The 24,063-nt window shown below is 42.0% G+C and overlaps 2 protein-coding genes across 2 annotated transcripts; one reads left to right on the top strand and one right to left on the bottom strand.

Moving 5' to 3' along the window:
- Positions 1-1,333: 1,333 nt before the first annotated feature.
- LOC109691780 (beta-defensin 36) lies at positions 1,334-11,463 on the bottom strand. Its single transcript, XM_020171975.2, has 2 exons — positions 11,307-11,463; positions 1,334-1,557 (listed from the first exon to the last, which is right to left on the bottom strand). The coding sequence occupies exons 1-2, from the start codon at positions 11,440-11,442 to the stop codon at positions 1,376-1,378; spliced, it is 318 nt and encodes a 105-aa protein (XP_020027564.2). The 5' UTR covers positions 11,443-11,463; the 3' UTR covers positions 1,334-1,375.
- Positions 11,464-15,587: 4,124 nt separating this feature from the next.
- Positions 15,588-18,840, top strand: LOC141423130 (beta-defensin 122-like). The gene is made up of 2 exons (XM_074072411.1): positions 15,588-15,720; positions 18,701-18,840. The coding sequence occupies exons 1-2, from the start codon at positions 15,663-15,665 to the stop codon at positions 18,838-18,840; spliced, it is 198 nt and encodes a 65-aa protein (XP_073928512.1). The 5' UTR covers positions 15,588-15,662.
- Positions 18,841-24,063: the final 5,223 nt, after the last annotated feature.

Below are 24,063 nucleotides of genomic sequence, written 5' to 3'. Positions count from 1 at the left end.
TAGTGTCGTAATAGAAAACTATTTTTCTATTATGTATTAGTTTAAATTCTTTATCCTTTAATCTATTTTATCAATCTTGTAATTTTTTAAACTTACTTATCATAGTTACTTTAAAATTTTCTGTTAATTGTAGCAAGTGTACCTAGAGTGTTTTTTTTTTTTTTTTGATGGGACTGAGGTTTGAACTCAGGGCTTTGTGCTTGCAAAGCAGGCACTCTACCACTTGAGCCACCGTCCAATCTGTTGTGCTCTGGTTATTCTGAAGATAGGGTCTCTGTAACTATTTGCCAGGACTGGCCTTGAACCACAATCCTCCTGATCTCAGCCCCCTAAGTAGCTAGGATTACAGGTGTGAGTCACCTGCACCTGGTGAATCTATTTTTTTTTTAATTATTTTTATTCTTGATCATGGATCACATTTTCCTGCCTCTGTATGTCTTATAATTTTTAAAATTGTACATATGCCAGAAATCTCAGTTAAAAGAACTGTATAGTCTAGAGTAAGTATTTCTCCCAGGGAGAGCATGCATACCCTTTCTTCTGCTGGAATCTGCTTGTTGATGTACTTCTGAAATCCAAGACAAGAAAACGTACTTACTTTTTGTTGTATAAGAGCTAGGCTCTGGTGGTCCATAATCATAGCTACTCAGGAGACAGAGATCGGGAGGATCGATGTTTGAAGTCAGCCAGGGCAAATAGTTCCTGAGACCCCATCTTGAAAATACCCATCACAAAAAAGGGGCTGGTGGAGTGGCTCAAGTGGTAGAGCTCATGCCTAGCAAGGATGAGGCCCCAAGTTCAAACCCCAGTACCACCGCAAAAAAGTACTTACTTCTTGTGTAAGGAAAGTCTTGGGATTTCAAAGTAATGATTTACTAGATAATGAATTTACAGAGATTAATAATATAATCAGAGATAGTTTGTATGAAACAGCAGAATTAAGAACAACTGGAGTTAATCTCTGAAAATAATATACTTATACCTTAAGCCTTTTACCTTAAAAATTCTAAAACCACAAGAGAACATAAGCATATCCTTTGTTAGCTGCCAGAACAATTATGTCACCATATGTCTAGTAGATTCCAGAAAATTCCAGTATATACCTATGAGAGACTGAGATTGAAAAAGGCAATGAGGACTGGCTCTCTGTGGCTCAAGCAGTAGAGTGCCTGCTTTGCAAATGGGAAGCCCTGAGTTTAAACCCCAATTCCACACAGACACACACACACAAAAGGCAAATGATGTCCTATTATGAAATTAGTTTGGACTTCCTGCACTACTAAAGGAGATTTTCTGAGAACTGCGGGGGTAGAGGAGCACACAGATGCAGACATTAGCCAGAGGTGTTTATTGACAGCTCAGGAATCTGCTGGGTTCATCTGTATTTTCCTGGCTGCAGGCTTCCTGGCACTGCAAATTGCCATGGTCTTTCTTTTGGCTGGTACTTGGGCTTCACGCAGCACAGTTTACCATTTGTGCAGTAAACATAGACCCTGGCATTCCTGGAGCATCTTTTGTTGCATTTGCCACGAAGATTCCAGCATCTTTGGGTGTCCCCTGAAACAAAGGACAAAGAAGGAAGAACGTTGGTTCTAAGAAGGGGTGGGCTCTGGATTTAAAAGAATTAAAATAGCTGTGATGGAGGCCCCCAGTTTCCCGTGCCTGTGATCTCTACACCTGTTATTATTTTCCCTTTACCCTGTTTTTTGCTACCTACCATACCCATGAATCTAGACTAAGTGACAAACCAGGGACCATTAAAAAACTTCTCTTGAAAGAGCTGTTCTGATAGTCATTGGTTTGGGATTGTACCAAACAACCCCAAGCAAAGAGACAGGACAAATGGCAATGGTGTCCAACCATCACAGTCACAAGTTGTGCAGCAAGGAAGATAGAATCTGTGTCCTGAGGTGAACCAAGGGACACTCACTCTATTCTTGCTATAAATACTCCAATCCTGCTATGGTTGAAAGCGTCTTTGGTGTACATGAGCTGATAAAGAAATCCTTTTTCTATTTAAGTCATTGAAGTGACTTTTGAGGAAAATGTCTAACTTGGAAGGGATACAAAAACAAATAATCTCAACAGATAATATTTTAAGCAAAATAGAAGCCGAAAAAAGAGGAAAGATGGACAAATGCAGGACTTTTTTTAGGCTAAGATGGAGTGGCAGGAGCCATATTTACTTTCTACTTTAAACAACATGTGTAAGAAACAACCATTTTCAAACATTGGGAAGCACGTAGCACAGACTGTGACCATCCCTGGAAGGGAAACAGCGAGGGGAGTCCTGTGGTTGCACCCGTTTATACTTGAAAGCAGTTTCTGGGATATAGTGCAAGGAAGAGGAACACACAGTGCTTTTACTATGTGAAGAGACAGAAATTGAAGTTCATGAAATTGAACGGGGCGGGGAGAAGGGGAGAGAGAGGGAAGGAGGTAAAGTGTGCTGTGGATATCCATGGAGGGCTTCTCTCTTGTCTTTGCATACTCTTCCAAAGGAAACTTCCAAAAGCCTGGGGAAGACCCACCAAAAAGAAGCAGGCAGAACAACTCTCACTGACTGCACAGGGCTGGCTGGGGCTATTTGTGTGCCCGCCTACCAGGGTGGAAAGGCCTTGTAAAATCTGCAGCATTTGGTTCTCAAAGGCTCTTGCCTTAGGAGTGGACCAATTTAGCCTTAGTCTACAGGATGTCCTGTACACATCTTACAGAAGCTTAGAAGTCAGTTTTGACAATATTCATCTGATTTCAAGTAATCTAACTGCATGCCAGAGTAAAATCTAACACTCTGTAAAGGACTATAACAAAATACAGCAACCAAAAATATAAAACCTACAGTCACAGCAGCCAGATAAATTTGTAGACACACCAAAAAAAAAAAAAAAAAGGCAAGAAAATATCTCCCATAACCAGAAGACAATCAATCAACTGACCCAGAATTAACAAAGATGATGGAACCAGCAGACAAGCATTATAGCTATGCTCCATGTGCTGAAAAAAAGATAGAGGAAAACATGAGCATCACAAGAAATAAAGGTGTAAAAAAATCCACATGGAAATGCTTGATATGATACATTGCATATTAAGTTAAAACATGCATAGTGAGATTAGGAGCAGATAAGAGTGAAGAAGAAAAGATAATGAACTTGAAGGTACAGCAACCGAAACTACCTAAAATGAAACAGGGAGAGAATGAGAATGAGAGCGAGAGCGAGCGAGAGAGAATAAGAACAGCATCAGTGGGAGTACCAAAAGGAGAAGAGAGGGTTAGGGCAGCAAAAGTATGAAAAACATCAAGTTTAGCCAGTTGCCTGTGGCTCAAGCCCATAATCCTAGCTACCAGGGAGGCTGAGGCTGAGATGGGGAGCATTGAGGCACCAGGCCAGCCCAGGCAAATAGTTCAAGAGACCACATCCCCAAAACAACCAGAGCAAAATGGACTGGAGGCTCAAGCAGTAGAGTACCTGCCTTGCAAGTGTGAAGCCCTGAGTTCAAACCCCAGTTCCACCAAAAGAAAAAAAGTCAAGTTTGATGAAAACTCTGAACCCAAATAAGCAGTGAACTCCAAGCAGAAGGAAACCAGAAGAGAACCAAGCAAAGACATATCATAATCAAGTTGGTAAATATTGTGTTTAAGAAAAAAATCTTAAGATGGCCAGAAGACAAGACACACATGAAATACATAGGAAAAATGATAAAAATGATGAAACCACCCATTAGAAGGGAATGGAAAGAGGTATTTCTTTTTCCTTTTTTTTCTGTTTTATTAGCATATATTCATTGTATGGGGGGGGATTTGTGACAATTCTGAATAATCTTACATTGTACATTGGTTAGATTGCCTTCTCCATCCCCTATCCCTACCACCCTCTCCCCTTCTCACTTAAAGCAATTACAATAGGTTTTATCATTCTATTTCCTTTATGTTTTATTTCCATCAACCCTATTGCTTCATCTTCATCTCCTCCATGCATCCCCCCTTCCCACAAGTACCCCACCCTGTGCCTGTTTTACAGTCTTGTCTTTCAGTATTAATTAATTCAAAAATTGATCTTCAAAGGGGTTTCTCAATGTATCCCAGCTGTGAATATGCTTTGTTACTCTCTGACCTCTTCCTTCCCATCCTCCACTATTGCAGCTTTTCAGTACATATCGTGAAGTCCTCTACCTGAGCAGACGTGAAGTACTTTAATGTTGTTGACTATCATTCTCTTTTCCTTCCCCCTCCCCGGAGTTCCGTAGCATAGTTGCACTATTGCCATCTGAAAAGACGTGTGTGTTATCGTGTTTGTTTGTGTATATGTTTGTCTTGTGGCTCAATCTTTCACACAGGAGAGAAAACATGAGGCTTTTGTCTTTCTGAAAGTGGCTTACTTCACTTAACGATGTCCTCCAATTCTATCCATTTACATTCAACCACATAGTTTCATTCTGGAAAGAGATATTTAAAGGGGAAAAAAAAATGCCAACCTAGAATTCTTTGCACAGCAAACATCCTCTAATAATTGAGAAATAAAGACTTCTCAAGGTATTCAAAAGATGAGAAAATTTATCACTGAAAACTTTCACTATAAGAAATGTTAAGTTACTCAGACAAAAGAAAAAGAAAAATGATCAAAAAAAAAAAAAAACAAAAACCTGGACCTCTACATAAATGAGCGAAGAAAGTCAGAATTGACAAGTATGTGGGCACACGCAATCGACTTGTGCTCACTGAAAATTTTCCTTAAAAGATAATTTTGTTTTGGGTTGGATATGTATCTCAGTGGTAGAGTGTTTGTCTGGCATGTGCAAGGCCCTGGGTTTGACCCCCAGCCCCACCACCACAGCAACAGGTCATTGTTTAAAGTAGTTTAAGAGCAGTGCGTTGTGGGGTTTATAGAATGTGTAAAGTGCATGACAGTCGCACAAATGGAAGAGGGAAACAGAAACATGATATTTTAAGCTCCTAAACACTATGTGAATTGGCCTGTTACCACTTGAAGGCAGACTATGAAAAAGTAAAGATGTCTACATAAACCTGAGAGGCACACCCAGTCAGAACAGCTGTCATCAAGAAAATAAGTAGCAACAAATGTTGCTGAGGATGGGGGGAAAAGGGACCATGATATACTGCTGGAGGGAATGTAAATTAGTGCAGCCACTGTGGAAATTAGTATGGCGGGTCCTCAAAAAATGAAAACTAGTACTACCATATGACCTTGCTGGATCACTCTTGGGCTTATATCCAAAAAAGCGTAAGTCAAGATATGTCAGAGACACCTGCACACCCATATTCATAGCTGTACTATTCAAAATAGCTGAACTATAGAATCAGCCTAGGTGCCCAACAGCCAATGAAAATGTGATGTGTGTGTATACAGTGGAGTATTATTTGGCCATAAAGAAGAATGAAATTATGTCATGGTTTAGGAAAAGGGATAGAATTGAAGATAAGTCAAGCTCAAAAACACACACATCATATGTTTTTGCTCAGATATAGAGTCTAGACCTAAAATAAAAATGACATGAGTGTAAAAGAGGACTGTTTGGTGGGGGGAATGAGGGGATGGGAAAGGAGAGGGGAAGGAGGTGAATATGAAGTACATTATATATATATGTGAAAATAGCATAATGAAACCCATTGTAACTGTTAAAAAGGGTGGGAGGAGAAGGGGGTTTAAGAAAGAGTAACAAAGGGGATGAATTTGATCAAAGTACACTATGTGCATGAATATAGATATCATAATGAAAACCCTTTGTACAATTAATATATGACTTTTGTAATTTGAGTCAATTAAAAATGTGAACTCAAAAAGAAAAGCATATTAGAAGATAAAAAATAAAGGTTATGTGCAAAAGCAAAATACTTCCCCAAAACAAAACACTCCCAAACCATAGGGCTAATTCAAGATCTGACCTAGGATATTTTGGCATACTAGGTAGCCAGTGTCAACTCATGAAAGCGCTTTTCTTATCAACAAAAGAAGAAAATGCTGAACAACTGTCTTTCCTCACATCCTGTCAGAAACTTTGTATTTGAATTTCATCAGCAAGAATGGAATACTTCATTCTTCCCCAAGGAACCAAGTCTTTCCATACAGGAAAGCAGCCTTGATTTCCATCAGGTACCCAGTGTCAGATAAAGGGCTTGGGTTGCAAAATCTCACATCTCTCTTAATTTCCTGCTTTCCCCATAGTTTCTTTGCTGTGCAGTGCCCTTTGCTGCAGCAAATTAATATATCTAGCAAGTGGGTCCTCTGTGTCTTTATAAGATGGGCATTCTCCCGAGGAGACCATCAAAGTTACTGGGGTATTGAAGACAACACTGAGGAGCCATACGGAAGAAGATCTCCCTAGCCAAGGATGGGCAATTTGAGAGCCAGTAAAAATACAGATTGTTACAAATGAGGATTATCAAAAATGTTTAAATCCATGAGGTTGGAATGACATTAGAAGGTACAGGATCGGGCAGGGTAGCTCGAGGCCTAAGGTGCTGGGCAGGCGTGCTGGCGGGCGGGAAGCTTTAGGAAAAAACCATTTTATTGCAGGGTCATAAAGAAAAACCACCATGCACTTATCCTGTCTTTCCTGTATACACTGTGCTACTGTGGAACCAGAGAGCAGACAATGAGGAGTGTCTTTTTATGTGAGTGTTTCAGCCACATCACTGAATATCACCATTTTGCAATGCCCAAAGAATTACTGGATCTAAACTTTAGCATCAGTTCTTGTCATTAAAAGAGACAACCCAAGATTAGGTGTCTCCTGATAAAAAAGTATATCACCACCAAAAAATTTTCCAATAAAGGTATAACTATAGCCCAATCAAACCTCCAGCTCCAGGTTCCAGGTCAGGGGAGTACTGTGAATTTCACCTTGAGTATGTGCTGTGGGAAGTTATAGGTCAGGGACCAGGTTTTCCAGTAGATAACTTGTAAAGACAGGGAAGGGATGAAGATGGAACCACTAAGCTAAAAATTAAAGAAACATTAAAAGACACATTTAAAAAATGGTTGTATCTAGGGTGTACCCCTGGTAAGGAGATCAGAAAGAAATGCAATTAGGGCCAGAGTGGTAGTGCACACCTGGGAACTCAGCTTCTTGGGAGGTGGAGGTAGGAGGATTGCAGACAAAGACTAGCCTGGACAGCCTGGACAATAGCGTGAGACCCTATCTGAAAACCAACTAAAAGCAAAAGGACTGGGGTTGTGGCATAAATGGTAGAGTTCTTGCCTAGCTAACAAAAGGCCCTAAGTTCAGTCCCCAGTATCACAAAGGCAAAAACAAACAAACAAACAAACAAAACCCCAGAAATGCAAAGACTTGATTGCTGAAAAGGTCAGGATATTCCTTATTTAGAGGAAAGAGAGAGCTGAGAAGAGGGGTGTAGGTGGAGGGACTTTTGGGGTGACTGCCCATGTTCTGTTTACTGCTCACTCAGCAAGCTGTGCACTTGATAACATTGATTAAGCTGCACACTTGTCTGATGTGTTTTTCAGTATCCATGATTCTGTGTTTTATTTTAAAGAAGATAGGGAAAAACCCATCATTTGACAATGAAGTCTCAGTTTTTAATTCAAGAGAGTCAAGATGGTGAGAGGAGAAAAGGTACACTTTGTTTCAGCCTCTTTGGAGGCTACTGAGCAGCAAGTGACGTATCTTAAAACTGTACATAGACATATCCTCGTCCATTCGACCACCCCAGGGAAATGCTCACACATGTAGACCAAGATCCTTTACCCTTGTCCTCAGGGAGCTTCCAGTCTAGTTCAGGGCAGGGGGAGGAAGAGACATTAAAAAAACAGCTGCTCAGATGCGAGGTTAGCTAGGGTGTGATGAAGGTTACAAAGAAAGGTCTTGGTGCTGTGAGAGTATAACAGTGGGGTGGGTGACATGGTCCCTCAAAGTCTAGTCTCTGTTGGGCTTTGCATATGTGTCCTGAGTTCTCACAATTAACCTGAGGGTAAATGTGACAATACTTTGGAAAAATTGAAAGTGAAGAACATTTCATTCCCCTTTCTTCATGAGAGTCTTTGGCTATCAAAGAGCAGAATTTCTGGGTTTTGGGGTGCTGGTGAGCAGCAGGTAGAATGACAGTTACTGCTCAGCTTGGTAGCCTTGGTAAGACAGTCTTTTTTTTTTTGTGATAATTGGGTTTGAACTCAGGACCTTGCACTTGCTAGGTAGGCGCTCTACCACTTAAGCCATGCCTCCAACCCTTTTTTGCTTTAGGCGTTCACCTTCTCATGTTTATGTTGCCGTCCTGGATAGAAATCCTCCTGTTTACACTTCCTGAGTAACTGGGATGATAGGTATGCATCACCACACCTGTTTTTATTTGTATTCACTGAGGTGCTCAGATTGGCCTCCCAATCTCTGTCTCCCAAGTAGCTAGGATTAGAGGCCTGAGCCACTGTGCCTGGCAAAACAGTAATTTTAAGTATCAAAATTTATCCAGAAAGTTCACAGCTTTCCAATATTTGAAGAGCTCCTTTACATATTACTAGGTGAGTCTGATGGATTCAGACACAACCACCTCACCAGAAGCTACAGGCGGTGAGGGCCGAGGGTGCAGCTAAAATAGCTTCCAGTCAGCTCCTGTTAGCACCACCACATCCAACAGGAAGTAGCAAGGAAACATTCTTCTGATAGCGTCCTCGAAACTGGGAAGTTTAAAGTCACTTCCTGCTGACCCAACGCTCCACTTGAGCTTCCATCTTATTTCTGCCAGCTCAACAGAGACCCTCCAACAAGCTAGGGACAAAGGCCTTCTACTGCTCTGTCACTAGTGGCCTGCTGGCTGACTTGAACACCCAGAAGTAGAGAGAAGATCGTGAGAAAGGCCGGGTCAGGAGGATCTCTTACTGTGAACGCTCCAGGTGGTCTGGAGTAATGGCCAGAGCCCAGCCCTGACTCCGTGTCTCTGAGGACTTCTGGTCCTTGTCTTTGCATGAAGTTGTTACATCATGGGACCAACTCGGGGTTGGTGATGACTGAGGTAAGTGGCTGAACACCTCCCTCTCCTGTAGTATAAAATAGATCCAGAAAGTGCCCAGATTGACTCTGGCTAAGAGAAGAAAAGCTGTGATGAGTGGAGAGGCTGAAGGCACTCCCAAGAGCGACCCGAAATGCAAAGGCAGTAAGATAGCCTCAGTCTAGGGACCAGATGGGAGATTAGGCTGACGTGAAGGGTCAAGTCAGTGGGGCCCCCCAACAGGGCCAGGAGATTTTACCAGCCATGGGATTCGGTAGCAAGTGCTAACAGGACTCTTGCTGACCACACCCAGTGAGGGACATCATCCCAGAAGTCAGTGAGTATCTAACACAGGGCTTTACCCCACCTCCTCATGCTCCTGCGTCAGGACCTTTGCACTTGCTACTCCTTCCAGCTTGAATGTGCTCTCCCGTGTATCCACCTGGCTTACCCCTTACACTCCCTCAGGTCACAGTGGGCCAGTCCGTGAGAACTTACTCCCTGTGGTGTTTGCTATTCCCTGCTCTGCTCATTGTGCATCTGACAGACCATGTTTCACTCTTTTTTTTTTTTTAATTTTTTTAAGACAGGGTTTCATTATGAAGTCCAAGCTAGCCTGGAATCCACATTCCTCTTGTTTCAGCCTCCTGAGTGCTGGGATTACAGGAATGTACCACCACACCTGGCTTCATCAGTATTATTTTTTTTGGGTTCTTTGGGTCCTCCAGCAGCATACAAGGTCCAAGGGGACAGAGATTTTACTCATCTTGCTTTGTGCTGTTTTGGGCACAACTCTGCCTCCAGCACCTATCACAATGTCTGGGGCATGAAATCCATTTCAACCATATTTATTGAATGAACCAATTCATCAATTGATGGCACATCAAGTTACTTTCTTCTAAACCCAGATGCTGCCCAGCAAGGAGAAGGGGGAACAGAAGAAAGGAGAAAGGTCAAGTTCAAAAGAGATTGCATTAGGGTGTCTCATGCCTACAATCCTAGCTACTCAGGAGTTGGAAATCATGATGATAGAGGTTCCAGGCCAGTCCAGGCAGAAAGTTAGTGAGACCCCATCTCAATCAATAAGCTGGGTGTGATGGTGCATACCTGTCATCCCAGCTATGTAGGAGGCTGTAAATAGCAGGGTTACAATGCTGGCAGGTGTGTGGGAGGATGCAAGAACCTATCTAAAAAATAAACTAAATCAAAAGGACCAGAGGTGTGGCTCAAGTGGCAGAGTGCTTGCCCAGCAAGTGCAAGGCCCTGAGTTCAAATTCCATCACTGCCAAATAAATAAATAAGTAAATAAGTAAACAAACAAATAAATAAGTAAAAGAGAGGCTGAAATAGTATGGAGACCATTTTGAATCAGAAAAGACAAACAGGTAACTGCTGAGTTTAGGCAGAGTCTCTGTAGAGCCTGTCCTGCCCTCCCTACCACCAGGATCTGAACCTGGAAAAGTTCAGATGAGTTATTGAAAATAAAGACATTGCATTTGTTTTTGTATGCCAAAATCCCAGCATGTTCACTGCTCTCTGAACCTGCTGTTCCAACACACGTGATACTGTCAGCCTATGTTTTTGCTTTAGTTATTTTTCAGATAGAGTCTCATGGTTTTTTTTTGCCCCAGGGCTGGCCTCAGACCATGATCCTCCTACTTATGCCTCTACACCTCCTGCATAGCTGGAATCACCATGTAGTGGACCTGTGCCACTACTCCTGGTTTATAGATTGAGATGCTATCTCACTAACTTTTGGTCCTGGCTGGCCTTGAACCAAGATCCTCTGAATTTCCACCTCCTGAGTAGCTGGGCTCACCTGTCTTCCCTTTCTAATTTCTATTTGCTCTGTGGACCTCAGGCTGGGCTAGCCCCTTCCATGTGTACCCAGTCCCCTGGCTTTCCTCTGTCACAGCCTGAGCTGTAAATGCTATTCAACTGTCTTCCAGAGCATGCCATTAGTCTGGGTGGTCCTAGCTCCCAATACAGAGTTTCAGAGATGGCAACAATAAGGTGACTGTGATCCTCACTAAGCCTAGACCATTTTGGGAATGATTTTGCAAAAGGGCCACTATTTCCCTCTTTCTATCCTTTTTCACACACCAGCCACCTGCACAGCTCCCAGGGGCTGAGCATGGAGTGGGGGATGGAGTGGCAGAGGGAGGGACTCTGGATTTTGTAGTTGGTCCTAAGACCCAGTACCTGCTGCTGGCAAGTGGCCTCCACTGTGGGGCTTAGAATGGTGCCATCTTGCTGCTCTAGGTGGCTGGTCCTCTTTGCCTTTGGGATTCCCTGACCAGGCTCCAGTATCCACGTCCTGCCCCTTCTCTGAGGAGGTCCAGCTTACCTGGAGTGAGCTGGGACAAGAGAAGAAGCACAGCCAAAGTCAGTAGCAGTAGCTTCATGGCCGGAGACCGCCCAGGACGGAGCTGCAGGCCTGATGCGATGTCAAAGCCAGTGATGGGAGTGCACGTCACCCACATGTGCTCACAGCACCCACGGGAACAGCCCAGCACCCTGGGGCCGCTGTGCGGAGCCACACACCCCCAGCAGACAAGCATCCCTTTGTCTTTCAGGCCAGCAGAGCAAGGTCAGCCAAGCTCCAAGGTCCTGCAGTACAGTCCTTCCACCCAGCTCTGCACCTCAGGAGCCCAGGGACCGCAAGGGTGCGTGAGGGACTGCCACAGAAGGGGTCACTTACTGGGCATTTTAGTCACTCATGCTTAAATATTAACAAATAAATATTATCAACCAAGTATCTTTTATGGAAGAGATCAAAACTGAACAGAATAAAAGTATTCATAGAGATTCTAAGCTTTGTAGTGGTGCATTCTTAAATAAGTAATTAATAATTAATTAATTCTTAAATATAAGTAAGTAGTTAAGGATTATTAGTCACTTGATTATTAATTAGAGGCAAACATCTAACATAAAACCAACCAACCAACCAACCAGTCAACCCATCAACAAGTTATAGTGACCCACAGGTTAGCCAGGGAGTTAGGAAGTCTGATGTCTGAGAATTATGGTTTGGGTGTTGATAAAGGAGTCATATCCTGGCTGGGGTTCATGCCTGTAATCCTAGCTACTTGGGAGGCAGAATCAGAAGGATCTCAGTTGGAGGCCAACCCAGAGAAATAGTTTGTGAGACCCTATCTCAAAAATAACCAACACAAAAAGGGACTGGTGAAGTGTCTCTTGGCAAGCCAAACCAGGAGATGGAGGAGACCCCTACCCAGGAGGGGGTGACTTCATCCTCCTTCATTCCAGTAAGCTAGCCTCTCTATCTCTCTTCCACTTGTTTCTTTGTCTCTTGTCTTCCCCCAAATCAAAACCAAACTGCCACACACTGTGGGCATGAATTGAGCATAAGTGACACTAAGTTGCTTGCTACTTGAAGACTCCCATGACAGCATGAGCGGGCATGGAGCAGGACAGGGTGGCATTAGACCTTTCTGCCCACTGCAAATCAACCTCCATGTAATGATGTAGGGACACTGAATATCGACCATGTCTAATCCCTGGGTCTCATCTGCTTTAGTTTTGTTCTCCTCTTTTGGTTTCTATCTCATCTGTCTCCTAATTTCTTTAGCACTGTATTTTTAGTGCTATTCCAATCTGATCACCAATCTTTATGGTTTGGTTTTTTGGTAGGACTGGGGTTTGAACTCAGCACTTCATGCTTGCAAAGCAGGCACTCTACCACTTGAGCCACACCTCCAGTCCTGTCAATTTCTTTCGCTCTTTTTTTTGGTCCCATATGCAAACAAAAGGGGCATTGGAAATGGGATTGCCTTCAGCTCTGAAGGGAGCTGGGCTCAGGCTCAGGGCAGCTATAGGTCATGTCTGACTGAGGCTGCCAAGGGCCCTCTATAGCCCCTCCACCCCACAGGGCCATCTAAATCAGAGGGAAGGGACCCTGGGTGACTCCAGACAGGCCCAGTTAGCCTATCCAGGTCCTTATCAATATGGGGCCTACCTTTTTGGTTTTACTCTCTCACCCTGGACCCTTGTTTTCCCAAACTTGCACTGTTATGGGGATGGAGGAAAGGCCTCAACAGTGGACGTTTATCCCTCCTCTCTGTGTCCTGGGGAGACCAAATAATCATCAATCAACTTGACTTTTGTACCCTAAGTTGCAGCTATATGGTTAACTTATAAAGATTTTGGGTTCTTCGTGTATTTTCTCCCATTTGTCCTTTTCTTGCTTGTATTAAGATAGTTTTGCTGTTCAAGGACATTGAGAAGTTGTTATCTTAGCCAGCCTTAGATGGAATGTAACATTTTGTAGCTCTTAGGTTCATGTAAGACCAAGGGAAAATGTGTGAAAGGGCCTTAGAAAATCCAAGTGGCAGATTTAAAAAAAAACCCAACAAGGTAGAAAGGAACCTGTAAGTAAGAGATGAGAAGATGTGAGAACATATTCTGGATGAGAAAGAAGAAAGGATTTTCTTCTTTTTTTTTGGTGGATCTGGGATTTGAATTCAGGGCTTCATGCTTGCAAAGCAGATGCTCTACCTTTTGAGCCACACTTCCAGTCCATTTTGCTCTGGTTATTTTGGAGATCAGGTCTCAGGAACTATTTGCCTGGGCTGGCCTCCAACCATGATCCTCTTAATCTCAGCCTTCCAAGTAGCTAGGATGATAGGCGTGAGCTGCGGTGCCCAGCAAGCACAGATTTTGTATGATAAAATAAGGTTTTGTCCCAAAGTAAAGGGTTGTTCTAAGGTGGAAATAGGCAGGTAAGGGCACCCTTACCAGGAGGTTGAAATTTTTTCATGTCACAGAAGGAATGTGGTGGGGTTTGATACAAAACCAATGCTATCTTGATAAGTGTATGGGAAACTTTGAAGCCAGAACAGCAGTAGACCAAGGCAAGGGAAGACAAGAGTTGCATGTCACATACATGGTGCCTCCTGCACAAGACGCAGAGGAGAGCCATTGCTGAAGGAGCACTGGCAGGAACAGGAAGACAAGGAAGGAAAGAAGTCTTGCCTTCCTCCTTCACTTTTGCAGCCTCCTTTTACTGCCCCTAGGAAAATTAAATGCAGAGTTGCAAGCCCAGACTGACAGAGCCAGTATAGATGGTTGTTTTCAAGCGGACATACAGAAACCTAAAAACGGGTATATTATTCCTTTAAAATTCATTATTTCTCCTAAGTATGGTCTGACTGGGCAGTCTTTTTTTTTGGTCTGGGCTGGTGTGGTTGGGACTGGATTGTTTAGAATGGAGTCATTCATGTGCCTGGTGGTTGACTTACTGACAGCTGTGGATGTTACGTATCGATGTGTCTCTCCTCTGTAGTAGTTACGCCCTGGTTGGCTCAGATGATAGAAGATTTAGCATGAGTGCACTGGCAGGGGTGAGGGGCTGGGACTTGATTTAATTTATAAGTACTTTTCAAGCCTCTAGTTGCACCCTCTGTTAATGTTGCATGGGTTTAAGCAAGTCACAGATGAGCCCAGGTTTAAAGGTCAGGGAAACAGATTCCATCTCTTGATGAGGGATGATCATCTTGGAAATTAGGGCAGAAGGTACAAAAATGTCTCATTATTAGCTGATCAAATTCAGGCAGACAGAGCTGGGCATGGCAGTGTGTGTCTATAATTCCAACATTCAGGAGGTTGAGGCAGGATCAGGAGTTCTAGGCTACATAGTGAGACCTGACAAGACCGTTCCAGGGGTCCTGGAGTGAATCTTAAGCCTTTATAGTAATCAGAGAAAATCTGTGCTTCAACTATACTAGGAGCACACCCAAAGAGGGATTGTTGGTTTGCAAGGGCCCTGTAGCACACTGGGCATGGGTATCAAGGAAAGAGGCTCAGACACCCCATGACTAACATGGCTTAAGACTCCTTTGGTGCAACCCTAATTTTCTTGGTCCATGTTGGTGCCAAAAACTTGGACTTCTGCAGCACTCCATTTATGTGCCTTTCTGGTGTCCAGGGAACCACAGTATTGAGGATCAGGTTTACAGCTTATGGCCTCTAATCTGCTCATTAGTAATACTGAGTCCTAGAGAAGGGAAGTGACTCCTCCAAAGTCACACAGCCGCTAAGAGGCACAGCCAGGTCAATGAAATGAATATTTTGAACTCTGCCTTCTCTTGTCATCAATGCTTAAATCCTTCCTAAAACTGAGACTGTTTAGCAGTGGGGCCTTTTCCCTTACAGAGAAAATATTGGATACATTCTCCTGAAAGTCTAATGAGTGTCCTCTTTTTCCCCTCTGCTCCCAAACTGAAGGTGTGCATTTGAGAAGAGGAGCTGGTCTAACTTGCGTTGGAGCCACAACAGGGGGGATTTCTAGCCAGGTAATGTAGGACTTTGTCGGGCATGGTAAAGGATGTGATGTCAGAGGATTTTAAGCTGGGGTTTGAGCAGGGCTGACATATATTTAAGACAATATCGCCTGGATGTTGTGTGACTTATTCTTGCAGGTCTCTAAATGGCAAAAGTGGATGAAGGGAGGCATATCAGCTCAGGGAGGTGTGGTCCTCACTGTGGATGTGGAGGCGTTGGGATGGTAACTGAATATGAGGAAGGCAGGCTGTCCAGGGCAGACTGTACCCGTGGGCAGCTGAGGGGCATGTGTAAATGACATGTGTCCTAGTTGATTAGAGGGAGCCTAGAGTCCAGAGCTCTCACCCACTGTCTTGTCACCTCTCCAGAACTGAGAAGACTCTGTGGGCCTTGTGAAGTCATGAAGTCTTTCTTGCTGACTTTGGGTGTGCTATTGCTCTTCTCACAGGTTATTCCAGGTAACTTGGGCCTGCTCAGGGGAGGAGCAGCTGGTGGAGTTCTCTTGGGGCCTGGGCGGATGCCAGTCAGGTGGCAGTGAAACACCACTGATCTGGGAAAGAAGGAGGGAAGGCCCTCAGATCCTGGGCTAGAACTTTCGCTACCATGCTAGCTCTGTGATGTTCCCAACAAACTACTTGGCTCCTCTGAGTTCATTTCTTAATTTTAGATGACAAGCTAGGTTGAGGGGTCAACATTGGATACACTGGAATTTCTGTATGTGGCAAAAGTAGCTTTATTTTCTTTAATTCATCTGAGCATTTGAGGAGCTTCTGTCCTGCTGGTGGGAAAGCTAGGAGTTGGCAAGAGCGCAGGGGCTGTGCATAAACTCAGAAACCTGCTATATACATCTTTTCTGATTTAAAATGGCCTCTTCGATCAATTCATTCTGATTTAGATAAATGTTTCTACTTTCACCCCATCCCCTTCTCCTTCCCATGATGGCAGCAGAATTTAGAAGACAGTGGATATATAATTACTTAGTTAAATAATTCATTCATCCAATACCTATTGTTGACAGGCTCCTTATGCCAGGCACTGTGATAGGTGCTGGCGATAATGCAGAGAATCAACCAAGTAACCAGCCAGTCAACCAACCAATCAACTAACTAACTAAATCAAAGAAATACCTATTTACCTAAAAATAACTACCCATATACTCTTATTATTACTTCCGATTCAGATTCACCAGTATTTCACACCAGTATTTTGCTTTCTTCTTTTTAAAGATTTTTTTTGAAAAAGTGCCTTGCTGTGTAGCTTATTTTGGCCTCAAACTTGCAATCCTCCTGCCTCTCAGCCTTCCAAGTTCTGGGATTACAGGTGCACCACCATACCCGACTAGTATGTTTTCCCTATGCTGAGAATTCTGGTTCTCAAGGTCACAGGGGATGAGATATATAAATATATATATATATATATATATATATAAAATCAATATATTATACATATATTGTAGTGCTGGGGATTGAACCCGGGGCCTCATGTATGTTAGGCAAACTCTTTACCATTGAGCTACACCCCAGCCATGGGGATGAGAACATCCCGTACCTACTCATTTACCTCCATGGCCAATGCAATAGTGTCAGTATAATAATATTTATGCCACCACAATAACGTGATTACTCAAACCATTTAAAATTCCTTCACATGTTCTCACCAATAGTTTTCCATTTTTATATTGTACTGTATCTGTATTGTCAATACAGCATCATTACATACTTGATGCTCTTATTTTATTTTACTTTTTTGTGCTGGGGATTTACCTATGTCCTTGCACGTGCTAGGCAAGCTTTCCACCCCTGAACTATATCCCAATTCCTCTATGCCCTTATTTTAAATCCTATTTAATTTTCATTCTACAGGTAGCTGCATTTTTTTTGTGTGTGGTACAGGGACTTGAACTCAGGGCCTCCACTCTACCACTTGAGCCACTCCACCAGCCCTGTTTTGTGTTGGGTATTTTTGAGATAGGGTCCTGCAAACTACTTGCCCAAGGCTGGCTTTGAACCATGATCCTCTGATCTCTGCCTCCTGAGTAGCCAGAGTTATAGGCGTGAGCCATGGGCGCCCAGCTTGCATATTTAATGTTTAGCCCCACGTCAACACCTCTCTCATTGGTTTGTCCAACACACTTTCCCTACTAGACTTCCTAGGAAAGGCATGTTGGAGTATTATTTCCCCAGTTCCAGGATGTTGACAACTGTTCATTTTTGTCCTTTGTCCTTGGACATCAGTTCTGCTAGATATAACATTGTTTGATTACTATTTCTTTCCTTGAGTATCTTAAACACATGATGCCAATTTTTCCTGGTACAAAACATTATTGTCAAAAAGTCTAAGTGTAGTCTAATTTTCTTTCTCTTATGTCACATGATTGCCAAAGCATTTTCTTTTCTTGTGTAGTGTGCAGAATTTTACTACAATATATCTTGTTTTTGCTCAGTATTCTCAACTATGCCATAGGCCCTTTTAATATGTATTTTTAAATATATTTCTATTTTAGGAAATTTTATTGAATGTAATTTATAGCATTTGTTCTGTTTTGGTGGGATGAGGTTTGAACTCAGGGGGACTTTGTGCTTGCAAAGCAGGCACTCTACAGCTTGAGCCACAGCTCCAGACCATTTTTACTCTGGTTATTTTTTGGAGATAGGTCTCTTGAACTGTTTTTTCCTGTTGGCCTCGAACCGCGATCCTCCCAGTCTCAGCCTCCCAAGTAGCTAGGATGATAGGCATGAGCACTGGTACCTGGCTCTGTTTCCTTATTTTATTTTTCCTTTAGTAGCTCCTACTTTTAAAATTTCTTTTTGCCTATCATTACTTTCCATTGCTTCATTTCTTCATTTCTTTTTGATTAGAATATTCTTTTTTGCTCTGTACTCTTAAGCTGTTATCTGTTTTGTTTGCTAATGTATTCCTTCTAGCTAAGTTTTTACTTATGAAACAATTTGTAAAATTTTGAATCTTTTTTTACACTTGATTGAATCTCTACAATAACTCTGTGAGGTAGTTGTTATATTTCATTTAGAAAAGAGGATAGAGGGCTTCAAGTGGTAGAATGCCTGCCTGGCAAGCATGAGGCCCTGAGTTCAAACCTCACTATTGCCAAAAAAAAAAACAACAAAAAAAGGAAGTTGGTGCTATGAGAAAGGAATTAACCTGCTCAGGGTCTACCAGTTGTCTTGTGACCCAGATAGCTTTCAAATCCAGGTCTGTGGGTTCCCAGGGTCCATGCTCTTAACCATTAACCACTGTGTCTCTGAGGGGAGGCGTTCATGAAGGGCTGGGCTGGGGCTGGGGTATCCAGAAAGGATGTGTGCTGGAATCTGGAGGGGACCTTCCTCATTCTGTGGTTCCCCTTTGCTGCCTGGTCTCAACCCAGGACTTACTTTCCCTCATGACTGACACAGGCTCTCTTGTTTTCACTTTTTATATTAGGCAACACCGAAAAATGTTGGAATCTTCATGGCTCCTGCCGTGAAAAATGCATCAGGAATGAGAGAGTCTATGTTTTCTGCCTGAATGGTAAACTGTGCTGTGTGAAGCCCAAGCACCAGCCACAGTTGCCAACGAAGTGAATTAGTGCTTTGAACAAGGCCACAGAAATGAAGCTAACCCACCCTGAGCTTATTAAAAACACCTTCGGCTGACTTCTGTGTTTGTCTCTTTGTATATTTAATCAAGCTTAAGCAAAAGAGGTGGGGTGGAGGAAGCACAGTCAGCCTGCTTCACCTGTGGGCTCTGCATCTGGGGACTCAACCAAGTGAAGACTGAAAATATTCAGAAAAAATTACGTCTACATTAGACACTTAAGATTACTATTTGTTGTTGTTATTTCCAAACAACACAGCAGAAGAACGATTTACATAGCATTCACATTGTGTTAGGTGTTACAAGTAATCTAGGGGTGATTTAAAGAGCAGTCACTGCTTGGTGTCTGTGGGGGGTTGTTTCCAGCAGCCCCTGCAATACCAAAATGTGTATGTGTATGCTGGAGCCCTATATGTAGGGTGTCATACTATTTGAATATAACCTATGCACATCCTTTCATATTATTATTAGAGCATATAGAAAATATGGGTCTCATTGTGACTTTTTATAAGGCATATCCACCCCCTTTTGATCATATTAGACTTTGATCTTCTTAGACTCTCTTATCCCTTTTCTTCTCCCCCTGATTCCCTTCCTTCATAGTCCCCCTTTCTTCTTTTGTGACATCTTTATTTATTTATTTTCCCCAGATTCCATATATGATAGAAAACATGTGTTACTTATCTTTATGAGACCAGCTTATTTCACTTAATATGGTGATCTCCAGTTCCATCCATTTTCCTGAAAATGAAATGGTTTAATTCTTCTTTATGGCTGAATAATACTCCTAATTAGATTATTATGGACAGTGCCACGATAGAGACGAGCATGCAGGTATCTCTAATGTATGACTTTGATTTCTTTGGGCATATACCAGGAGTGGTATAGCTAGGTCATATGGCAGTTCTATTTTTAGTTTTTTTGAGGAACTTCCATACTAATTTCCATGGTGGCTGGACTAATTTACATTCCTACTAACAGTGTATAAGGACTCCTCTCCCCCCATCTTCACCAGCATTTATTGTTTTCCTGGTGGTTGACATTCTTACAACAAAATGAGAAAGTCTTTGCTAGCTGTTCATCTGACATAAAGAACATAAAGAACAACAGCAACAACGAAACAGCAAAAGAACTGGTAATGTAATCAACGAATGGACAAGTGAATTGATCAGACACTTCTCAAAGGAAGTATAAATGGCTAATAATTACATCTTTAGGCATTGGAAGGCAGCTATGCTCACCACTATACCACCAATGCAAGCACATCTTTAGGCATTGGGAAAATACAAGTCAAAACCTGTCACATTGCTTCAATTCTGTTACTTGTAATACCTAATCCAATGCAAATGTTACACAAAGATGCAAATGTTACATCTAGCATTGTTTGTGGAGTAATGACAAAAATCTGTACATGTTCAATAGAGATAAAAAACTTTTTTCTGAACATTTTCCATATATCTATTTTGCCATGGTGGTGGAGGTACAGTACAGCATTGCAGCCTGTGGTCACTACTGTGGCTTGAATGTTTTTTTTCCTTTCCAAAGGTCATGTCAAAACTAATCCCAATGCAACCATATTAAGAAATGTGGCAGTTAGGAGGTGATTGAATGGGATTAGAAGCCCTTATAAGGGCTTGATGGAGGGATTTTGCTCCCTTCTGACCCTTCCATCCTCCACCATGTGAAGACCAAGTGTTTCTGACATGCAGCAACAAGGCAACTGCTTTGGAAGAACCCATGTGGCCCTCACCAACTAGGTCTTGACTTCCCATCTTCTATCACTGTGAGAAATCAATTTATGTTCTTTATATTTAACTTCAGGCACTTTGTCATCCAAGCACACATGGGTTTCATTAGATTTCCACAACTTACTCACATCTGAAAGTTTGCACTCGTTGGCCAACATCTCCCTCTTCCCCTCCATCCTTCAGCCCCAGCAACCATCCTTCTACTGTCTGCTCCTATGACTTTGACTTTTTTAGATTCCACATATATGTGAGACCATGCAGGATTTGTCTTTCTGTGATTGCTTATGGAAGGATTTCCTTTCTTCTATGCTGAATAATATTTTATTGTATAATATACTACATTGTATTCATCTACTCATTCATCAACAGACATTTAGATTGTTTCTCTATTTTAGTGATTGTGAATAATGCTTCAATGAATGGGGAGTTCAGACAGCTCTTCCACACACTATTTTCATTTCCTTTAGGTATACATCCAATAGTGTGATTGACCATAGGATAGTTCTGTTTTTAACTTTTTGAGAAACTTGGTACTGTTTTAGCTCTTATTTGAATATAGAAATGTCCCCCAAAGGCTCATGTAGTAAGAACTTGGTTGTCAGCTGAAGTGATTGGGTCATGAAGGCCCTAACTTCATTAATTAATTAATCAATTGATGAATTCATAGCTGAATGGACTGTTATTAGGAGGAGGGGCATGGCTGGAGGAAGTAGGTTGCTGGGGGTGTGTCTTACTATTGGTTGAGATGGGATCTTTCAAACTCCCTGCATTGAGTGGTGCCTGAACCATCAATCTCAGCTTCCCTGAGTTGGTTTTTAATATGGTGAGAGATAAGGGTCTGATGTCATTCTTCTGCATGTGGACATTCAGTTTTCCCAGGACCATTATTGAAGAGATTGTCTTTTCCTTATTGTGTGTGTGTGTGTGTGTGTGTGTGTGTGTGTGTGTATTTTGTTTGCTAGGCAGGCACTCCCTTTCTTGCTGTAGTTATTTTTCAGATAGGGTACTGCATTTTTGCTTGAGCCGGCCTTGGAGAATGACCCTGCTACCTACAGACTCCTTTACAGCTGGGATCACAGTCAGGCTAAGAGACAAGATATCTCAAACCCTTGCCTAAGCTGGCCTCAAACTTTAATCTTCCCAATCTTGGCCTCCTGGTAGCTTTATTGTGTGTTCTTAGCATATTTGTTGAAAATCAATTGACTTGTAAATGCATGGATTTATTTCTTGGCTATCTTATCTGTTCTATTGTTCCATGTGCAAATACCATGATGTTTCAATTACCATAACTTTGCAAAAGATTTTAATCTTAGATAATATGATGCTTCCAGCTTTGTTCTTTTGTTATTTGGAGTCTTTCTGGCTCCATATGAACTTTAAGGTTGCTTTTTCCTGTGTTTGTTAAGAACACCGTTGGAATTTTGATAGGAATTGCATTGAGTCTATAGATTGCTTTGGGTAGGGTCAACATTTTAGCAATATTAGTTCTTTTAATCCATGAACATGGACTATCTTTCCATTTATTTGCATTTATTTCTTTCCTTATAGTTTTGAGTGCACAGGTTTTTCATGTCCTTTGTTAAAATTGTTCCTATGAGGTTCTTTTCTTAATTGTTTTATTATTCATATGTGCATACAATGCTTGGGTCATTTCTCCCCCCTTCTCCCACCCCCTCCCTTACCCCCATGCCCCCTCCCTCTCCCCTCCACCCCCTCGCTAACCAGCAGAAACTATTTTGCCCTTATCTCTAATTTTGTTGAAGAGAGAGTATAAGCAATAATAGGAAGGAACAAGGGTTTTTGCTGGTTGAGATAAGGATAGCTATACAGGGAGTTGACATGCATTGATTTTCTGTGCGTTTGTGTTACCTTCTAGGTTAATTCTTTTTGATCTAACCTTTTCTCTAGTTGCTGGTCCCCTTTTCCTATTGGCCTCAGTTGCTTTTAAGGTATCTGCTTTAGTTTCTCTGTGTTGAGGGCAACAAATGCTAGCTAGTTTTTTAGGTGTCTTACCTATCCTCACCCCTCCCTTGTGTGCTCGTGCTTTTATCATGTGCTCAAAGTCCAATCTCCTTGTTGTGTTTGCCCTTGATCTAATGTCCGCATATAAGGGAGAACATACGATTTTTGGTCTTTTGGGCCAGGCTAACCTCACTCAGAATGATGTTCTCCAATTCCATCCATTTACCAGCGAATGATAACATTTCGTTCTTCTTCTTGGCTGCATAAAATTCCATTGTGTATAGATATCACATTTTCTTGATTGATTTGTCAGTAGTGGGGCATCTTGGCTGTTTCCATAGCTTGGCTATTGTGAATAGTGCTGCAATAAACATGGGTGTGCAGGTGCCTCTGGAGTAACCTGTGTCACGGTCTTTTGGGTATATCCCCAAGAGTGGTATTGCTGGATCAAATGGTAGATCGATGTCCAGCTTTTTAAGTAGCCTCCAAATTTTTTTCCAGAGTGGTTGTACTAGTTTACATTCCCACCAACAGTGTAAGAGGGTTCCTTTTTCTCCGCATCCTCGCCAACACCTGTTGTTCATGGTGTTGCTGATGATGGCTATTCTAACAGGGGTGAGGTGGAATCTTAGCGTGGTTTTAATTTGCATTTCCTTTATTGCTAGAGATGGTGAGCATTTTTTCATGTGTTTTCTGGCCATTTGAATTTCTTCTTTTGAGAAAGTTCTGTTTAGTTCACGTGCCCATTTCTTTATTGGTTCATTAGTTTTGGGAGAATTTAGTTTTTTAAGTTCCCTATATATTCTGGTTATCAGTCCTTTGTCTGATGTGTAGCTGACAAATATTTTCTCCCACTCTGTGGGTGTTCTCTTCAGTTTAGAGACCATTTCTTTTGATGAACAGAAGCTTTTTAGTTTTATGAGGTCCCATTTATCTATGCTATCTCTTAGTTGCTGTGCTGCTGGGGTTTCGTTGAGAAAGTTCTTACCTATACCTACTAACTCCAGAGTATTTCCTACTCTTTCCTGTGTCAGCTTTAGAGTTTGGGGTCTGATATTAAGATCCTTGATCCATTTTGAGTTAATCTTGGTATAGGGTGATATACATGGATCTAGTTTCAGTTTTTTGCAGACTGCTAACCAGTTTTCCCAGCAGTTTTTGTTGAAGAGGCTGCTTTTTCTCCATCATATATTTTTAGCACCTTTGTCAAAGACAAGTTGGTTATAGTTGTGTGACTTCATATCTGGGTTCTCTATTCTGTTCCACTGGTCTTCCTGTCTGTTTTTGTGCCAGTACCATGCTGTTTTTATTGTTATTGCTTTTAATATTGTTTGAAGTCAGGTATTGTGATACCTCCAGCATTGTTCTTTTGACTGAATATTGCCTTGGCTATTTGTGGCCTCTTGTGTTTCCATATAAATTTCACAGTAGATTTTTCAGTCTCTTTAATGAATGTCATTGGAATTTTGATGGGAATTGCATTAAACATGTAGATTACTT

The sequence above is a fragment of the Castor canadensis genome, chromosome 5, assembly GCF_047511655.1.
Source record: "Castor canadensis chromosome 5, mCasCan1.hap1v2, whole genome shotgun sequence".
In the NCBI taxonomy this organism is placed as follows: Eukaryota; Metazoa; Chordata; class Mammalia; order Rodentia; family Castoridae; genus Castor; species Castor canadensis.
The sequence above is the reverse complement of the archived record's forward strand: the minus strand, read 5'-3'. Positions and strand labels throughout refer to the sequence as shown.

What these genes read in the sequence shown, in the direction of transcription:
- LOC109691780 (XM_020171975.2), bottom strand. Translation starts at nt 11,442, where the DNA reads ATGTGGGTGACGTGCACTCCCATCACTGGCTTTGACATCGCATCAGGC. An exon ending in CTTGTCCCAGCTCACTCCAG is followed by an intron (nt 1,558 to 11,306) that starts GTAAGCTGGACC and finishes CCTTTGTTTCAG; the next exon opens with GGGACACCCAAAGATGCTGG.
- LOC141423130 (XM_074072411.1), top strand. Translation starts at nt 15,663, where the DNA reads ATGAAGTCTTTCTTGCTGACTTTGGGTGTGCTATTGCTCTTCTCACAG. An exon ending in CTTCTCACAGGTTATTCCAG is followed by an intron (nt 15,721 to 18,700) that starts GTAACTTGGGCC and finishes TTTTTATATTAG; the next exon opens with GCAACACCGAAAAATGTTGG.